Raw genomic sequence first — 14,786 nt, 5'->3', positions numbered from 1 at the left:
ATGGAATTGGAAATATCCGTCTATACTGCATCTTGCAGTGCTGTTAGTTGTCGCGATCACCGATGGTCCCGGGGACAGAGAATCGAGCGGAGAGCAAGTCAATCGCCGGCCGAAAAGGGAAATAGATGGTTTTTTGAGTTCGAGTTACGCGAAAACGCCAAGCGGAGAACGCGACCGTCAGGCCCCGCGACTCCTCATCACGATCTTCGTTCACTTCTATGCACGATTTACAGCCTGATTGAATCTAGAATTGGCGAATGCATATTTCATAGCTACAGGTCGATTTATTCTGGTTGTTGTTACTTCTACATCTCTCCGTTTGCTCAGATTGGCTTGTTTTCCCATCCCTTTCACGATCGAGGCGCCAGCCACGCGCCCTTCGTTGCCTCCTCGCGCGACTCACCTGCTCGGTAGTTATTGAATAGGTGCGTTTCCCCACTCGATTTCATCCTTGTCCAGACCCGGAACTTCCCTTCATTTTTGCTTATTCTCCAAATGATATGGAAAAATAATGATAAGTGTATGAGAAGTCGCATCTTGTACTGACACATCACCTTCAGACCGCGCATGTGCATGGTGTGAAGGTTGGCAGACACGGCACTTCCTAGTGATGGCTTCAAACAACCACCATCCACCGCGGCCCAGCTTGCCCATGTCGTACTCGCAAAGCAGCTTAGGCTCCGCCAATGGGATAGCTTTCTCTCAGTCACAAATGGGATCTTTCAATGCTTCCCAGTCCGTCGCGTCGACGCCTCGCGCGACACCCCCTCCGAAAAGCTCACAGCAATCGATGTCCTTTAACTATCCAAATGGTCTTCCAGGCGGCGCGAGAGGTAGTTTTGGAGGGTTTGATGATATGAATGGCTATGGGGCAATGGTGCAGTATCAGGAGGAATATAGACCGCAGATCTATAAGGTCGGTCAATCCCTTGACTTTTCGATTTCGTTTGCTGACGGCTCTTCTTGAAGGCTGTCTATTCCAACGTCTCCGTCTACGAAATGGAAGTAAACGGGGTTGCAGTCATGAAGCGTCGGTCCGATTCCTGGTTGAATGCTACTCAAATCCTCAAAGTAGCTGGCGTTGTTAAAGCTCGAAGGACGAAGACTCTCGAGAAAGAAATTGCTGCAGGCGAACATGAGAAAGTTCAAGGAGGCTATGGAAAATACCAAGGAACGTGGGTGAATTATCAAAGAGGCGTTGAGCTCTGCCGTGAGTATCACGTTGAGGAGTTATTGAGACCGCTCCTTGAATACGATATGGGACCCAATGGCACCGCGAATGCCGGCCATGACACTCTAGACACTCCTACAAAGGAGCAAGCGATGGCAGCGCAGAGGAAGAGGCTTTATAGCGGTGTGGATAATCGCGGGATATCGCAACCGCAGCAGGGTACCTTCTTCCAGAATATTTCCCGCACCGCTGCAACGGCTGTCAACGCTATCAGCAAAGCTCGGTTCGATTCACCTGCAGCAAGAAATACCGATAGTAGGCGCTCGAGTATCATGCGAAAGTCGTCACATCAGATGAGCAGCCAGGAGTCTCAACTCCCCACGTTCAGCAGTCAGCAGACCATGTACAGTGTGGCTTCCGACAGTGGATTTGGCAGCAATGCTCAGAGCAATGGCCGATTCAATGGCCCTGATGTCGCCGCCTTCGAGACAGAAGAGTCGATCGAGCCGCCTCGCAAGCGTATCAGGTCGTCTTCAAACCATGTGCCATCTTTCGGGCTTCAACGGGAGCATTCTTCCTTGTCCATGCAAGAACCCACCCCAACAGAACCGAACGACTCTTTTTACCAGGAAATGGACGGGCCCGCTTCTATGGTGGATGACAACAGGCGTGGCTCAGATCCTCTGCCTCCTGCCACAACTCCAGAAAGATTTCAGAAAATGAAGCTTATCATGACCTTGTTTCTTGACAAGAGGACCAAGGATTTCTCCAACCATCCGGCGTTGTTGCAACTCACTGGTGAGGATCTAGAGATTCCACTTGATGAATACCGCAACAATGCTCTTCATTGGGCAGCAATGCTTGCTCGGATGCCCCTTGTCTATGCGCTTGTTGAGAAAGGTGTGAGCGTCTATCGTTTAAATGGTGCGGGCGAGACTGCTTTACAGAAATCCGTTGGGACAAGAAACAACCTCGATTACAGAAGCTTTCCGCGTTTACTACAGGTGCTGGCTCCCACTATAGACATGGTTGACTATAGTGGACGCACGATCCTGCACCACATCGCAGTGATGGCTGCAACTGGCGGTGGTGGTCATGTGTCCGCGAAGCACTATTTGGAGGCTCTGCTGGAGTTCATAGTCCGCCATGGAGGCACGTGCATCAGCCAGCAGCCTCCGAATGGGGTTGAGGGCACCAGTGGTAATAAAGCTCAAGCAGGCGAAGTCATCACCCTGGGGAGATTTATTTCGGAAATAGTCAATCTTCGGGATGATCAAGGGGACACAGCACTTAACCTTGCCGGACGAGCCCGCTCTGTCTTAGTGCCTCAATTGCTAGAAGTTGGTGCGGACCCTCATATACCTAATCACACTGGCCTCCGTCCTGCCGACTATGGCGTGGGCGTGGATATGGTTGATGGCAACGCTCAATCCCAACAAGCCGGAAGCAAAAATGACTCTTTCATTGATCATCTGGCCAAAACAAAGAAAGAAATTTTTGATGGTGCGGAAACCCCCCTCCTGCAATCTAAAGACCAAGATATACTAACAACTTGAAGCAACAATGGCCCAGATTAGCGCAATAGTACAGGAGACATTAGGCGGTATCGACAAAGAACTAGCCACCGACTTGTCCAAGAAGCAAGAGAAGTTCGAACATTGGCATTCCAAAATACGCGAGACTGCCAAGGCCCGTCAAATAGAACAGAAGAAATTGGACGACCTCAAGAGCAAGTCTTCAGATCGGGTCGAAATAAGCAGACGGATCAAAAATTTGGAAAGGTCGTCTGAAGACCTTCTCGTGATGCTTAAAGAGATACATGGTGGGCACTTCGAGCCTTCCAAAATGACCATAGTTGGAGATGCGGATCAAGATTCTGGCGTCGACATGACGGAATTCGAGGCCCTCTTTCCCGAAACGTTCGATCCTACATCAGGGTTTTCCGAAAAGCAGGTAGCCTATCTCAAGTCTCTAACTTCTTCTGAGATCCTGCAGCAACGCGTCAAATGCTATCAAGATTTCAATCAAGAGATTCTTGCTGAGGTAGATCGTTTGAAATCGAAGAACGTGGTGTTGGGTCAGAATTACCGTCGAATGGTTATGGCCTGTACCGGCTGGACGGCGGAACAGGTCGATGAAGCCGCCGAAGGGTTAACACAATGCGTGAAGGATTTGAATGACAATCCTGTTCCTGAGGATGAGGCTATCGAGATTCTCATGAGAGATCGGGGTCAGGATTGGTAATGAGCTTTTTATGTCATTCTTTGCGCGTTAGCCCGCTGTCTCTTGGAGTTCTCACTTTTTGGTGTTACGGATCATTGTCCATAACCAGGTTGAGGGTTTTTTTCTTGCATCTGTGGAGTTCTTTTTGTGCCTCAGTAGGCGTTCATGCATCTGACGTCTGTATTTACAGATACCCTTGGCAGCTGTAACTGTCTGATACGTCATACCACTGTACTTATACTTCTTCTGACAATGTGACAATTGGGCCTGTTTGGTTATTGTCTTGGTTAGCAGTAGAGCTACGAGCTTGGGTGTCGGGCAAGACCCCGATTCAATTGCTTGGTCGGTGTTTCCCCCGACGACAATATGACTCCAAGAATGGAGCTTCGTCGTGCTATTCGCCCCTTCAGGGCTTGGCTGCTTCACATCTCAGTCTCAGCCTGCTGAAATCAGCCTAAATCGCGTCTTTTAACCGACAAAATCATTGAAACTCCCGCGCAGGAAATGGAAGCCAACACAGGAGCTAACCCCGCCTGTCCCCAAGTGTGCTCTCTCCAGTGGCTCGACGTGGAGATTCAGGTATGGATTTTTGCCTTTATTCAAAGTCGAGGATGTGGGTCAAACCTATAAAGGTACTGAAAACCTTTGCGTGACCTCAACCATGCCACGCAAATCGATGAAGTCGTGAACGGAATTTGAACGCGAGCACATAACGACGTCTTGATCGTTTGAAGACAAAATGGCTACTGGAATTCTGAAAGTCAAAGGAAACAAAGTCGTTGACAGCAATGGAGACGAAGTTCTTCTTCGCGGTGCCGCTATTGGTGGGTGGATGAAGTATGTATTAACAGAATGCCTTTTATTTTTCGAAGTAAATGCTAATTGACATCTTGAAAATAGTATGGAAAATTTCATCACTGGTTACCCAGGCCATGAGTCGCAACATCGTGCGGCTATGCGGAGAGTCTTAGGTCCTGAGAAGTACGAATACTTTTTCGACAAATGGCTCGAGTATTTCTTCACGGAGGCGGACGCCAAGTTCTTTGCCGGACTAGGATTGAATTGCATACGGATCCCGTTCAATTATCGCCATTTTGAGGATGATATGAACCCACGGGTACTGAAAGAGTCTGGGTTCAAGCACTTGAATCGGGTGATTGATTTGGTAAGAGTCCTACAACGAAACAACGGCATGCTGCTGATTTGTTATTCCCCGTAATAGTGCGCAAAAGAGAAGATATACACCATTCTGGATATGCACACGGCTCCTGGTGGACAGAACGGAGACTGGCATTCTGATAACCCGACCAGCTACGCGGCTTTCTGGGATTTTAGGGACCATCAAGACCGGACGATATGGCTGTGGGAGCAGATCGCAGCACGGTACAAGAACAATCCATGGGTTGCTGGATACAATCCTCTGAATGAACCGTGCGATCCGGAGCACGTTAGGCTTCCGGCCTTCTATGAGCGTGTCGAGAAAGCCATCCGAGCCATTGACCCGGATCATATCCTGTGGCTGGATGGAAACACTTTCGCCATGGAGTGGAAAGGCTTCGATAAGGTTCTTCCGAACTGCGTTTATGCTATGCATGACTATTCTGTAGGCCATTTTTCAGTCGACCAAAGAGTGCTCGTGCTGATTGCTTTTGTTAGTCAATGGGTTTCCCTACCGGAGAGCGATACAAAGGAACCCCTGAACAAAAGGAACAACTTGAACGGCAGTACCTTCGCAAAGCCGAATTCATGCACACAAACGGCACGGCAATCTGGAATGGCGAGTTCGGTCCTGTCTACGCCAATCCCCGCACGGATTCAGAAGCAGATACCATCAATCAAGAGCGTTACAGCCTTCTGGGCGACCAGCTTCGCATTTACGACAAGCACAACATTCATTGGTCCATCTGGCTGTACAAGGACATTGGCCTGCAGGGAATGATCCACACAAGTCCAGACAGCAAATGGAACAAGACGATTCAGCCCTTGCTGGAGAAGAAGAAGAACTTCTGGCTTGATGCATGGGGCAGAGAGCCATCGGCCGAGCCTGAAGCAGCACTCAAGCCACTGGTTGATTGGATCGACAAGGTCAGTCCACAAGCCAAGGAAACGTACCCGACCCCATGGCAAACGGAGCGTCACCTCCTGCGGAACGTCTTCCAGACATTCTTGGCAGCATCTTTTGTGGACGAGTTCGCAGAGTTATTCAGAGGAATGGATGAGAAGGAGTTGGAGGCGTTGGCACACAGCTTTCACTTTGACGAGTGTGTGCAGCGAGGAGGTCTGAATGAGATCCTGAGGGAACATGCTCGTGCAAGGAAGCACTGAGGACTGGTGTATGAAGAAGTAGATAATATGCGTATATACCTCATTATCAATCAGCCTCCATGATGACCTCGCAGTTGTACTGCGAACCTCCGCCCCTGCTATTGGTGCGTGTGGAGAGAGGTAGAGCGTAGTTATAACTCATTTTCAGCAAGCTGGTCGAACATCGAAGCATACTTTCTTAATGCCACGTCCCTTGCTGGCCCCACCACAATCTCCGAATCCGCGTTATCGATAACGAAAAATGGGCGAGCAAAGAAAAAACTGTTAGGCGGGGTACCAGCGCTTTTTCATCGTCATTACCAAGCTATCAGCAGTCGCTCTTTTGCTAGCTTTGTTCCTGGGTGGCCTAATTCGAGTGCTTGAGAGCATTCAGTATGATCTTGTGAAAATTTTCAAATCATACTACTCGTCACGTGTTCCTTAATGTCGACGGCCCAACCGAGGTTTATCCAGAGTACAAAATTCAGGCATAACCCATCAGTTCGACCTTTTTGAAGGCATTTAAAAGTCGCTCTTTCAAGATTAAGATTCCGAAAGGAGTTCTCCAAGATGACTGAAGCATTGGACGCTTCTTACCCGTCGTCCTTGGACGTTTTGTTTGATGGGACGTCGCCGCTGAGAGAACAGTATGACCCGGTCAAACTAGTGGATGCAGAGATCGTCCCCATCCTCCAACTTCCACTGGCTAGAGAACTGCTGGGACACAACCTTGCAGATGCGAGCGCTGTCAGACGCGTCTCCGACGGCGAGATATGCTATACCACCTTCCTGACCGAGAAGGCGAAGGCTACGGCTCAGATGCCCCTGGATGGGCTTACTTCTGAACAGCAACGGTCACAGATCCTCCATATTGGTCTGGCGGCTCTGTTTAGCTTCATGCAATCCAATATTACTGGCCCTCCGTTGGATTTCAACTCCGCGGATGTGGTACTCCCTAATGCTCTCCACTCAGATGCCACCAAGCTCCAGGCTGTTCGCAATCACATCATTCGTGAACTCTCTGTAGACGGAGAAGCCGCCTACAAGCTGACGCCGAATGTTGAGCTCTTCGCCCTTGCGAAGGCTCTACTTGTTGATGCTGACATCCTCCTCCCTGACGGACCGTTGGTGGCAAGGACGGCAAGATTGCGCGTCAATTTTCTTCACCAGAACATGCTGTCTGAAGCTACTAGCACATTACAGGATGCCATCTATAGCGACTTGGAAGAGTTGAGCAAGATACTACTTAGCGAAAAGTCTGTATTCTCTACCGCTCAAGAAAAAGGACGCTTCCTTGTGGAGAGGGCGACAATCCACACCCACCATGGCTTCGACGCCAAGGCTCGGGCAGATCTCGAGCAGGCTGCTGCAGTCAGGAAATTTGAGTTCGCTTTGACTGGAAAGCTCGGAAAAAGGACGAAGTTCCAAGAACACGATATCAGCCAGCTGGTTGTCTTGGCAAAGAGTGCAGAACAACTGACGACCACGGGAAACTCTGCTCTTCCGGAAGACAAGGAAGATACAACCCAAGCAGGACCTAAGAACCTAGAACTCAACGACGATACCCTTCTCGAAAGCATATCGTTCACCAAGGATGCCCCGACCTCTCAAAACAAGTCGACGACTGTCCAGGAAGAATCTACGCTACCTCCGGCTTTGCAGTCTCTTGACGCCGGCAACCAACCACTGCTGGACCCTGTTGACTCTGCCATTTTGCTGGGTTTGGCTTCAGCAATCACGAACACATCGCCGGAGGACGGTCTGACTCGGGAAGAGACCCACCCTTACGCTGTCCGTGTCCTTGAAGGTGGCAGTTCGAACTGGCAGGTATACACTCAAGCTTTGTTGGTCCGAAGCCGTGTGGAAGGATACCGAGCTCGAACCGTGGAAAGATCTGTTCTGCAGATGCAAGCGCTTGTTGACCAAGTCATTGCAGACACAGCAACTCTTGATACTCAAACTACCGAAAACGGTAAACAGGCTACCACATTCCTCCCAAGACCCGAGAAATCCGAGTCTGCTTCGGCCGCTGAAAGACTACAGTACATCTGGCTCTTAAACTCTCCTACTCGGTGGAGTCTCGAAGCTGAGTTGGCTCAACGCTGGGTCAACCTTGGCGGTCTGCGGACTGCGCTGGACATTTACGAACGCCTGCAGATGTGGGCGGAGGCCGCTCTCTGCTACGCTGCCACAGACAGAGAAGAAAAGGCCAAGTACATTGTTCGCAGACAGCTATATCAGTCCACGGGTCCAGACCCAGATGCCGAGAACGAAAAGTTCGACGGGCCGGAACTGTCTCCGCTGCCTGTTGATGCCCCTCGCTTGCTTTGCATCCTGGGTGACATCGATAGTGATCCGACAATGTACGAACGCGCATGGGAGGTCTCAAACAACAGATACGCACGCGCGCAGCGTTCATTGGCCCGCCACTATCTTTCGTTGAAGCCTCCTGCTCTTGAAAAAGCAGAGGAGGCATACCGCAAGAGTCTTCACATCAACCGTCTCAACCACAGCGCCTGGTTTGCGCTTGGTTGTGTACAGCTTGAACTGCAAAAATGGGAGGACGCCATCGACTCATTTACACGGACCGTGCAGCTCGAAGACACGGACGCCGAAGCATGGAGTAACCTTGCTGCTGCCATCCTGCGAACCCCCAAACCCAGTGAAACCACCGAAACGGTAGAGGAGGAGCAGCAGGACGCAGACGCCGATGCCGACTCGGAAACCAAAAAAGCACCACAGGATCCCTATAAGCGCAAGCGCGAGGCCCTTGCTGCTCTCCACCGCGCCGCTCGGCTCAAGAACACCGATGCTCGCATCTGGGACAATGTCCTGACCGTCGCAGCCTCGATCCCTCCACCAGCTACACCATTTCGCGATGTGATCACAGCCCAGAGACGGGTGATTGAACTTCTCGGTCCAAAGAACGGAGAGAAGTGCGTCGATATACCCGTTCTCAGCATGCTAATTGAGCACCTTGTCGATACCTACAACCACGAGGACCTAGTGATCAAGGTCGATGAGAACGACGAGAACTCGAAGAGCGTCGTTCGCAGTGGTACCATCGCCGGTCAGATCCTCTCCCTCGTCGACGAATGCGTTGTGCCTCTGATCACACACTCGGCTCCGCTCTGGCTTCTCGTTGCCCGTGTAGAACACTTCCGTGGCCAGCCGTCTAAGGCCTTTGAGGCGCACGAGAAGGCCTGGCGAGCTACCGTTGCCTCATGCACACAAGGTGCATTCCAGATGGGCGATGAGAAGAAGTGGATGGATGTTGTGCGTGCAACTGAGAGGTTGGTCCGTGATGGATATGCCAAGTTTGGGCCCATGGACAAAGAAGGCAAACATGAAGGGGAGGCTGAGATGGTTGCTAAGGACTGGCGATTCAAAGCCCGCAGTGCTGTCAGGGGTATTTTGGGCAAAGGGAAGGACTTTTGGGAGGATTCCGAGGGCTGGAATCGCCTGAAAGAGCTGCAGTCTGAAGTGGGAAGTTCTTAGTTGTCGGAGATGAGCGATGTCTTATGCACGTCATGTGGGATAGAATTTGATTAGCGTTCAAGTATGAATAGATCTGTCTCCGGTAATCATGTCTTCGTTCCGAGTCATCATGTAACGTTCCAGGCCCTCTTCCGCATCATCTTCCTTCCACCTTTCTCTTGAACATCCCGCAGAAGCTCTCAAACAAGACCGAATCTAATCCCTTGAGCCAACGCACGACAACTCGAACGCACTTTTCTTCAAGCCTATCCTGCTTCAGCTGGACCTTGAAACCAAGAGCCGCTGTACTCTCATCAATTTCCATCATTTCTGCAGTGGCATCTGAATTCTGCAACTTTCTGCGAGCTTGACGAGACCAGACATTCTCCGTTGCGAACCCGACGCCCGTAGCCAGATTTTTACGCCAAGTCCAATGAATGCGTAGGTTGCTGAGCTCTTTGTCAACTTTGTCGCTGATGCCATCGATCGATTGATTCATGATTTCGAACATGAATTCGGACGGAAATGGTAGGAGGTGTCTCGGGAAGCCAGGGATGCCTCGGGCTACTTTCTGTTGCAAATCAGTACGGGAGCACTCAAACACTAGGCCAAGATGTATTGAAGCATACCATACTTGGTCGAAGATCAGTCCACGACCACGCCACAGCCCACCTCTTCGTCTTGCTGCCTTGAACAAATTCCGTTGCTGCATAGTTGTTGTTCCCATGCTCCATGAGCTTCTCGACTATGACGGAGACACTGCTCAGCTTCCCAAGCATTGAGCTGTACCAGACGACCCTCTCACGAAGTCGAAGGCTTTCCTCAATCATGCGATAGACAAAGCTTATTTCGCCGCCTTCAGTGACCATCTCGACCTCGGCTCCTGTGCATGCCTGTATCCGCTGATTAGCTGGCGTTTGTTAGTCCCGGTGGCTTGAACTTACTGAAAATGGAGGCCGTTCCTTGGCCTGTGCTGAAGCTATCATTTCGTCGCGTGAGGTGTAGAATGGAGGATTACACATGGTAAAGTCGAGCCTGTTAATCTCAGACATATGTTCTCTTGTACAACCTTAGTGGATACATACTTTTGGACGTCGAGCTTTGTGTCTAGAGGAATGAGATCATCATTGGGCTCAGTTTTGAATACTCGGATTCGACCATCAAGTCCATTGTTTGACACGTTTTCTCGGGCGGTTCGAACATTTTCATCGTCGATATCTAGGTTTGTGTGAGCTTTCCATCCACCCGATGGGCATTGAAGTCGACAATAATTACCTGTAGCAATGAAATCCCACAGGGGCCGTGTCGTGCATCCTAGCAAGGGGTATATACTGCAGCATCCTGTTCCACTACGAAAGTCAGAAAGAGCAACCCCGCAACATGTCCAGAACCGGTGATACCCACATATCGAGGCCTAAGACGGGTCGGTCCGGGTCGTAGTCATCGCGGTACTGATCGCCTGTGGTATCGAGAAGGTCTTGCAGCCATAGAATATAGTTTAGCCTGCTTGTCCGTCAGAACATACGCAAATTTTGTATTGGCAATCTGTTTTTATTCACCTGTTCGGTACCTAGAGTATCAGGTTAGCATGTAAGACTTTTATGAGCCAAGATAACATACCGGTGGACAAAGTCTGTTGTCAGGTATCTGAACATTCAAATTGAAATCCCTCTTTAAGAGGCTTTGAGTCAATTGCCTGAACAGGTTGGTCAGCTATCTGCAAACACCTGAAATATTTATGTATGATTGTCCTTACCGTACGGCATCGGGATCGCCGAAATCTAACTGGCCGTTCGACTTCACACTGATGGTAGAGTCAGAAATGCGTATCAAATGACTGGGCCAAGACTGACTATTTCGCGAAAGCCGGCGACTGCAACGCAAGAGTAGTGAAATCGACGTCATCTTTGTAGATATTTCGAGCTGCCCTCATTATGGTAGATGTAGTTACAAACAGGTAAGGATATGTCAGCCTAAACCTGCGCCAAGATGTGCCACGAAAGTAGTCGAGAACTAGTGAGACAGGATCGAGAATGCCTGTAGGAGACTAGTTAGGTAGTACTCAGTATTATCTAGATGAAATGACGATATTAGTGGGCGGTTGGAGGCTAGATGCCGACCATGGCTGATGGTGGGGCTTCTCTCAATTTTTCCAAAGGCACAGAAACAATGGTACAGTCAGCAACAAAGCCTCGTGATGTTCCGATGAACGACATTAATGAACTAGATGAAGTGATGCAGGAACAACGATCAACTGGAGAGAGTGGGTAAGTGTTCTCCTGAACGGGCTTGGGGCCGGGAATCTTTGGTCCCTGAGAGTCAGGCCACAAGGCCGTAAGGCTGGTGAGGCTAGCAGTGAAATGATGTCACAGCGTTGGCCGACGCATATTGGACTATCAAATAATCGCCGATCCCCCTCTTTTTGACACTTTGGGGTGAAACAGGAAAAGAGGACGTCTTCGAGCCGGATATTTAAAGGAAATAACTCGTGGTCGAACTTCGAGGATCGTGAGCTTTGAGATAATTCTACGGAGTGTTCTTTCACAGTTGGATGCCAGTTTGGACCGTTTCGTTTGTTTTGATTCGAAGAAAGTAACCTCTGTGGATCACATGTTGAGATGGGGAAATTGAAGGATAAATTCGAGCACGAGGTTGACCATCTGGAAAGCGCTTTGAAAGGTTTGTATCTATCTCTTTCAATGAGACATTCTTTCCGTCTGACATTGGCTATCAGACCATCATTTACACGACGCCAAGGCAAAAGCTTACCACTTCAAGCACAAAGTTGGAAAATTCTTCAATATCGTCAACCCCAACCACCGCCATGATGAGGAGCATGAGAAAGAAACGGACAAGAAGAGAACTGCGATTGCCGGGTCACACAGATACAAGTCCTTTGCTCCGGTTAGAGAGGGCAACAGGGTCAAGTGGTATGTCGACGCGCTGGACTACCTCTGGGCTGTCTCAGTCGCCTTGGAGGAGGCAAAGGAGGTGATCTATATCGAGGATTGGTGGCTCACTCCGGAGCTATTTCTTCGTAGACCTCCATATTTGACGCAAGAATGGAGACTCGATCAAGTACTCAAGCGCCGCGCTGAAGCGGGCGTTAAGATCTATGTGATTGTTTACAAGGAGGTTTGTCAGCCCTATTGACTGTGTTCAGTCGGTACAACTGACAGGATTCAGGTCAATCAAGCACTGACATGCAACTCGGCGCATACGAAACATGCGCTCCGCAATCTCTGCCCCGAAGGAACTCCCGGTCACGGAAACATCAAAGTTCTTCGGCATCCGGATCACAATATCTTTGAAAATGCGGCAGATATGACATTTTACTGGGTAAGTCCTTCGTGGATCGTAGTTATAGTCAGCATTATGCTGATATTCTAGGCACATCATGAAAAATTTATTGTCATTGACTACGCCGTGGCCTTCATCGGTGGTATCGACTTATGTTTTGGTAGATGGGATGCTCACCAACACCCACTGGCGGACGTACATCCAGCGAACTTGAAGGACGAGATATTCCCAGGTCAAGATTGGAACAACAACCGTATTATGGATTTTCAGAGCGTTGCAGATTGGCAGTCAAATGAAGTAAGCAAGGCGGACTATGGTCGAATGCCATGGCATGATGTAGCAATGGGTTTGGTCGGTGATTGCGTCTATGATATTGCCGAGCACTTTGTTCTTCGATGGAACTTTGTCAAGCGAGATAAGTACAAGCGGGATAATGACGTCGACTGGCTTCTGTTGGAGGGCCGCACTGGTGATGACGAAGAGCTTGTCGGGGTACAACGCCCAAAGTATCCTTGTGGAGACTATATTCAACATCCTCTCAATCCGCTAGACACCAAGCCGCGAGGAATGCAAGGCACTGTCCGAGGACAGATCATCCGCAGCAGTGGTGATTGGAGCAGTGGAATCCTGACTGAGCAGAGTATTCAAAACGCTTATTGCGAGATTATTCGTAACGCTCAGCATCTGGTCTATATTGAAAACCAGTTCTTCGGTAAGTCCACCATCGCTACAATGCTTCAGATACTGACGTGTTCAAGTTACTGCCACTGGAGACCAGCAAAAGCCCATTATCAATACCATTGGTCGTGCAATTGTCGACGCCTGCGTACGAGCTGGCAAAGAGGGTCGGAAGTTCCGAGTAATCATTGTGATTCCCGCTATTCCAGGATTTGCTGGAGACCTGAGACAAAGTGCGGCAACCGGTACACGCGCAATCATGGACTACGAATACAAATCTATCCTGCGCGGGGAACACTCGATTTTCGGTCAGATCTCCGCTCAAGGAGTTGATCCAAGAGGTGAGTGATTGACCTTCACGGAAGCAAATGACTAACTCACTCGATCAGAGCATGTGTTCCTTTTTAATCTGCGCGCTTATGACCGTATCAACAAGACTCCTGCTCTAGAAGAACTAGAGAATGAAGCAGGAGTAACGTATCGTGACATTCAGCGTGGCATAGCCGAGTCTATCATGAGCGACAGCGTTCACCCGGTGGTTGGCGAAGAAGGAGATAAACACGAGGTCAATTACGACGACACAGAGAGAGAGAAGGAAGAAAGGATTGCCAGATTGCGCAGATATGAGGAGAAGCAGGAAAAGCGCAGAGGTGCCCAATTCCGAAGCAAGGACTCTGTAGCGCATACTACGATGCTCAACGGCGGCAAAATGTCTGAGGAACCCTGGGAAGGAGATCCGGAGAGTGAAAAGGCAAATTTTGTCCAGGAAGAGCTCTATGTGCATGGTAAAGTGTGCATTGTAGACGACAGAATTGCCATCTGCGGCAGCGCGAACATCAACGACCGGGTGAGTTTACTCTTTTTACAAATGCTGGGCTCCAGAACTAACACTCAAAAGTCACAACTCGGTTACCATGATAGCGAGCTGGCCATAGTTGTTGAGGATCAAGACTTCATCGATAGTATGATGGATGGCAAGCCATATAGAGCCTCGCGCCTTGCCGCTACTTTGCGACGGCAGCTGTGGCGGGAGCACCTAGGCCTCCTTCCAGCACAAGACTACGACGCCTCTAAGCACCCCAATGCGCAGCCCCCTAACGTCTGTCTGAATGAGATTCTTGAGGGCCCGGAGAACGATTTCGTCACAGATCCCTTGAACGATGACTTGTGGAAGACATGGACGGAGCAAGCTACAACGAACACGGAAGTATATCGGATGCTCTTCCGCACGGACCCAGATGACAACATCCGCACCTTTGAGGACTATGATAATTTCAGACCGCGAGGCGGAGTCAAGGAGGGCCACCTGTTCGACCCGTACCAGCCCGTCAAGGATGTCCGAGAGAGACTAGACAGGATTAAGGGCCATCTTGTCTGGATGCCACTCGATTTTCTGAAAGATGCCGAAATGGCAGAACCTGGTCTGGCCGTTAACCAAATCACTGAGGTAAGTTCGTTAATAACACACCTAAGAAGACACTTTTTGCTGATCTTGTTGCAGAGTATCTATACCTAGTCTTCTTCTGTCTTTGCCCCAATAGCGAAGTGCTTCATTGCAATCATGATTTCGGATAACATTTATGACTATTCAAGCGGGATATGAGCTGTAAAGTTGTACAAGTTGTGCATTCAT

General features: G+C 49.7%; 5 protein-coding genes across 5 annotated transcripts; 4 read left to right on the top strand and 1 right to left on the bottom strand.

Moving 5' to 3' along the window:
- Positions 1 to 610: 610 nt before the first annotated feature.
- Positions 611 to 3,415, top strand: Asppvi_010301 (putative APSES transcription factor (MbpA); the record flags this gene model as incomplete). The annotated part of the gene is made up of 3 exons (XM_043306147.1): positions 611 to 916; positions 970 to 2,674; positions 2,730 to 3,415. 3 exons carry the CDS (start codon positions 611 to 613, stop codon positions 3,413 to 3,415), a joined length of 2,697 nt encoding a protein of 898 aa, XP_043162082.1.
- Positions 3,416 to 4,133: 718 nt separating this feature from the next.
- On the top strand, positions 4,134 to 5,719 carry Asppvi_010300 (glycoside hydrolase family 5 protein; the record flags this gene model as incomplete). The annotated part of the gene is made up of 4 exons (XM_043306146.1): positions 4,134 to 4,231; positions 4,295 to 4,559; positions 4,617 to 4,997; positions 5,051 to 5,719. The coding sequence occupies 4 exons, from the start codon at positions 4,134 to 4,136 to the stop codon at positions 5,717 to 5,719; spliced, it is 1,413 nt and encodes a 470-aa protein (XP_043162081.1).
- Positions 5,720 to 6,268: 549 nt separating this feature from the next.
- Asppvi_010299 (tetratricopeptide repeat protein) lies at positions 6,269 to 9,196 on the top strand (the record flags this gene model as incomplete). The annotated part of the gene is made up of 1 exon (XM_043306145.1): positions 6,269 to 9,196. The coding sequence occupies one exon, from the start codon at positions 6,269 to 6,271 to the stop codon at positions 9,194 to 9,196; it is 2,928 nt and encodes a 975-aa protein (XP_043162080.1).
- Positions 9,197 to 9,332: 136 nt separating this feature from the next.
- Asppvi_010298 (DUF890 domain protein) lies at positions 9,333 to 11,108 on the bottom strand (the record flags this gene model as incomplete). The annotated part of the gene is made up of 10 exons (XM_043306144.1): positions 9,333 to 9,746; positions 9,805 to 10,068; positions 10,120 to 10,210; positions 10,261 to 10,393; positions 10,451 to 10,524; positions 10,580 to 10,678; positions 10,735 to 10,745; positions 10,796 to 10,871; positions 10,932 to 10,979; positions 11,029 to 11,108. 10 exons carry the CDS (start codon positions 11,106 to 11,108, stop codon positions 9,333 to 9,335), a joined length of 1,290 nt encoding a protein of 429 aa, XP_043162079.1.
- Positions 11,109 to 11,793: 685 nt separating this feature from the next.
- pldA (putative phospholipase PldA) lies at positions 11,794 to 14,756 on the top strand (the record flags this gene model as incomplete). Its single annotated transcript, XM_043306143.1, has 8 exons — positions 11,794 to 11,854; positions 11,910 to 12,310; positions 12,362 to 12,514; positions 12,566 to 13,187; positions 13,234 to 13,494; positions 13,543 to 14,000; positions 14,052 to 14,604; positions 14,695 to 14,756. The coding sequence occupies 8 exons, from the start codon at positions 11,794 to 11,796 to the stop codon at positions 14,754 to 14,756; spliced, it is 2,571 nt and encodes an 856-aa protein (XP_043162078.1).
- Positions 14,757 to 14,786: the final 30 nt, after the last annotated feature.

Source organism: Aspergillus pseudoviridinutans (assembly GCF_018340605.1).
Source record: "Aspergillus pseudoviridinutans IFM 55266 DNA, scaffold_8, whole genome shotgun sequence".
Classification (NCBI taxonomy): Eukaryota; Fungi; Ascomycota; class Eurotiomycetes; order Eurotiales; family Aspergillaceae; genus Aspergillus; species Aspergillus pseudoviridinutans.
This window is presented reverse-complemented; position numbering and strand designations above follow the sequence as displayed.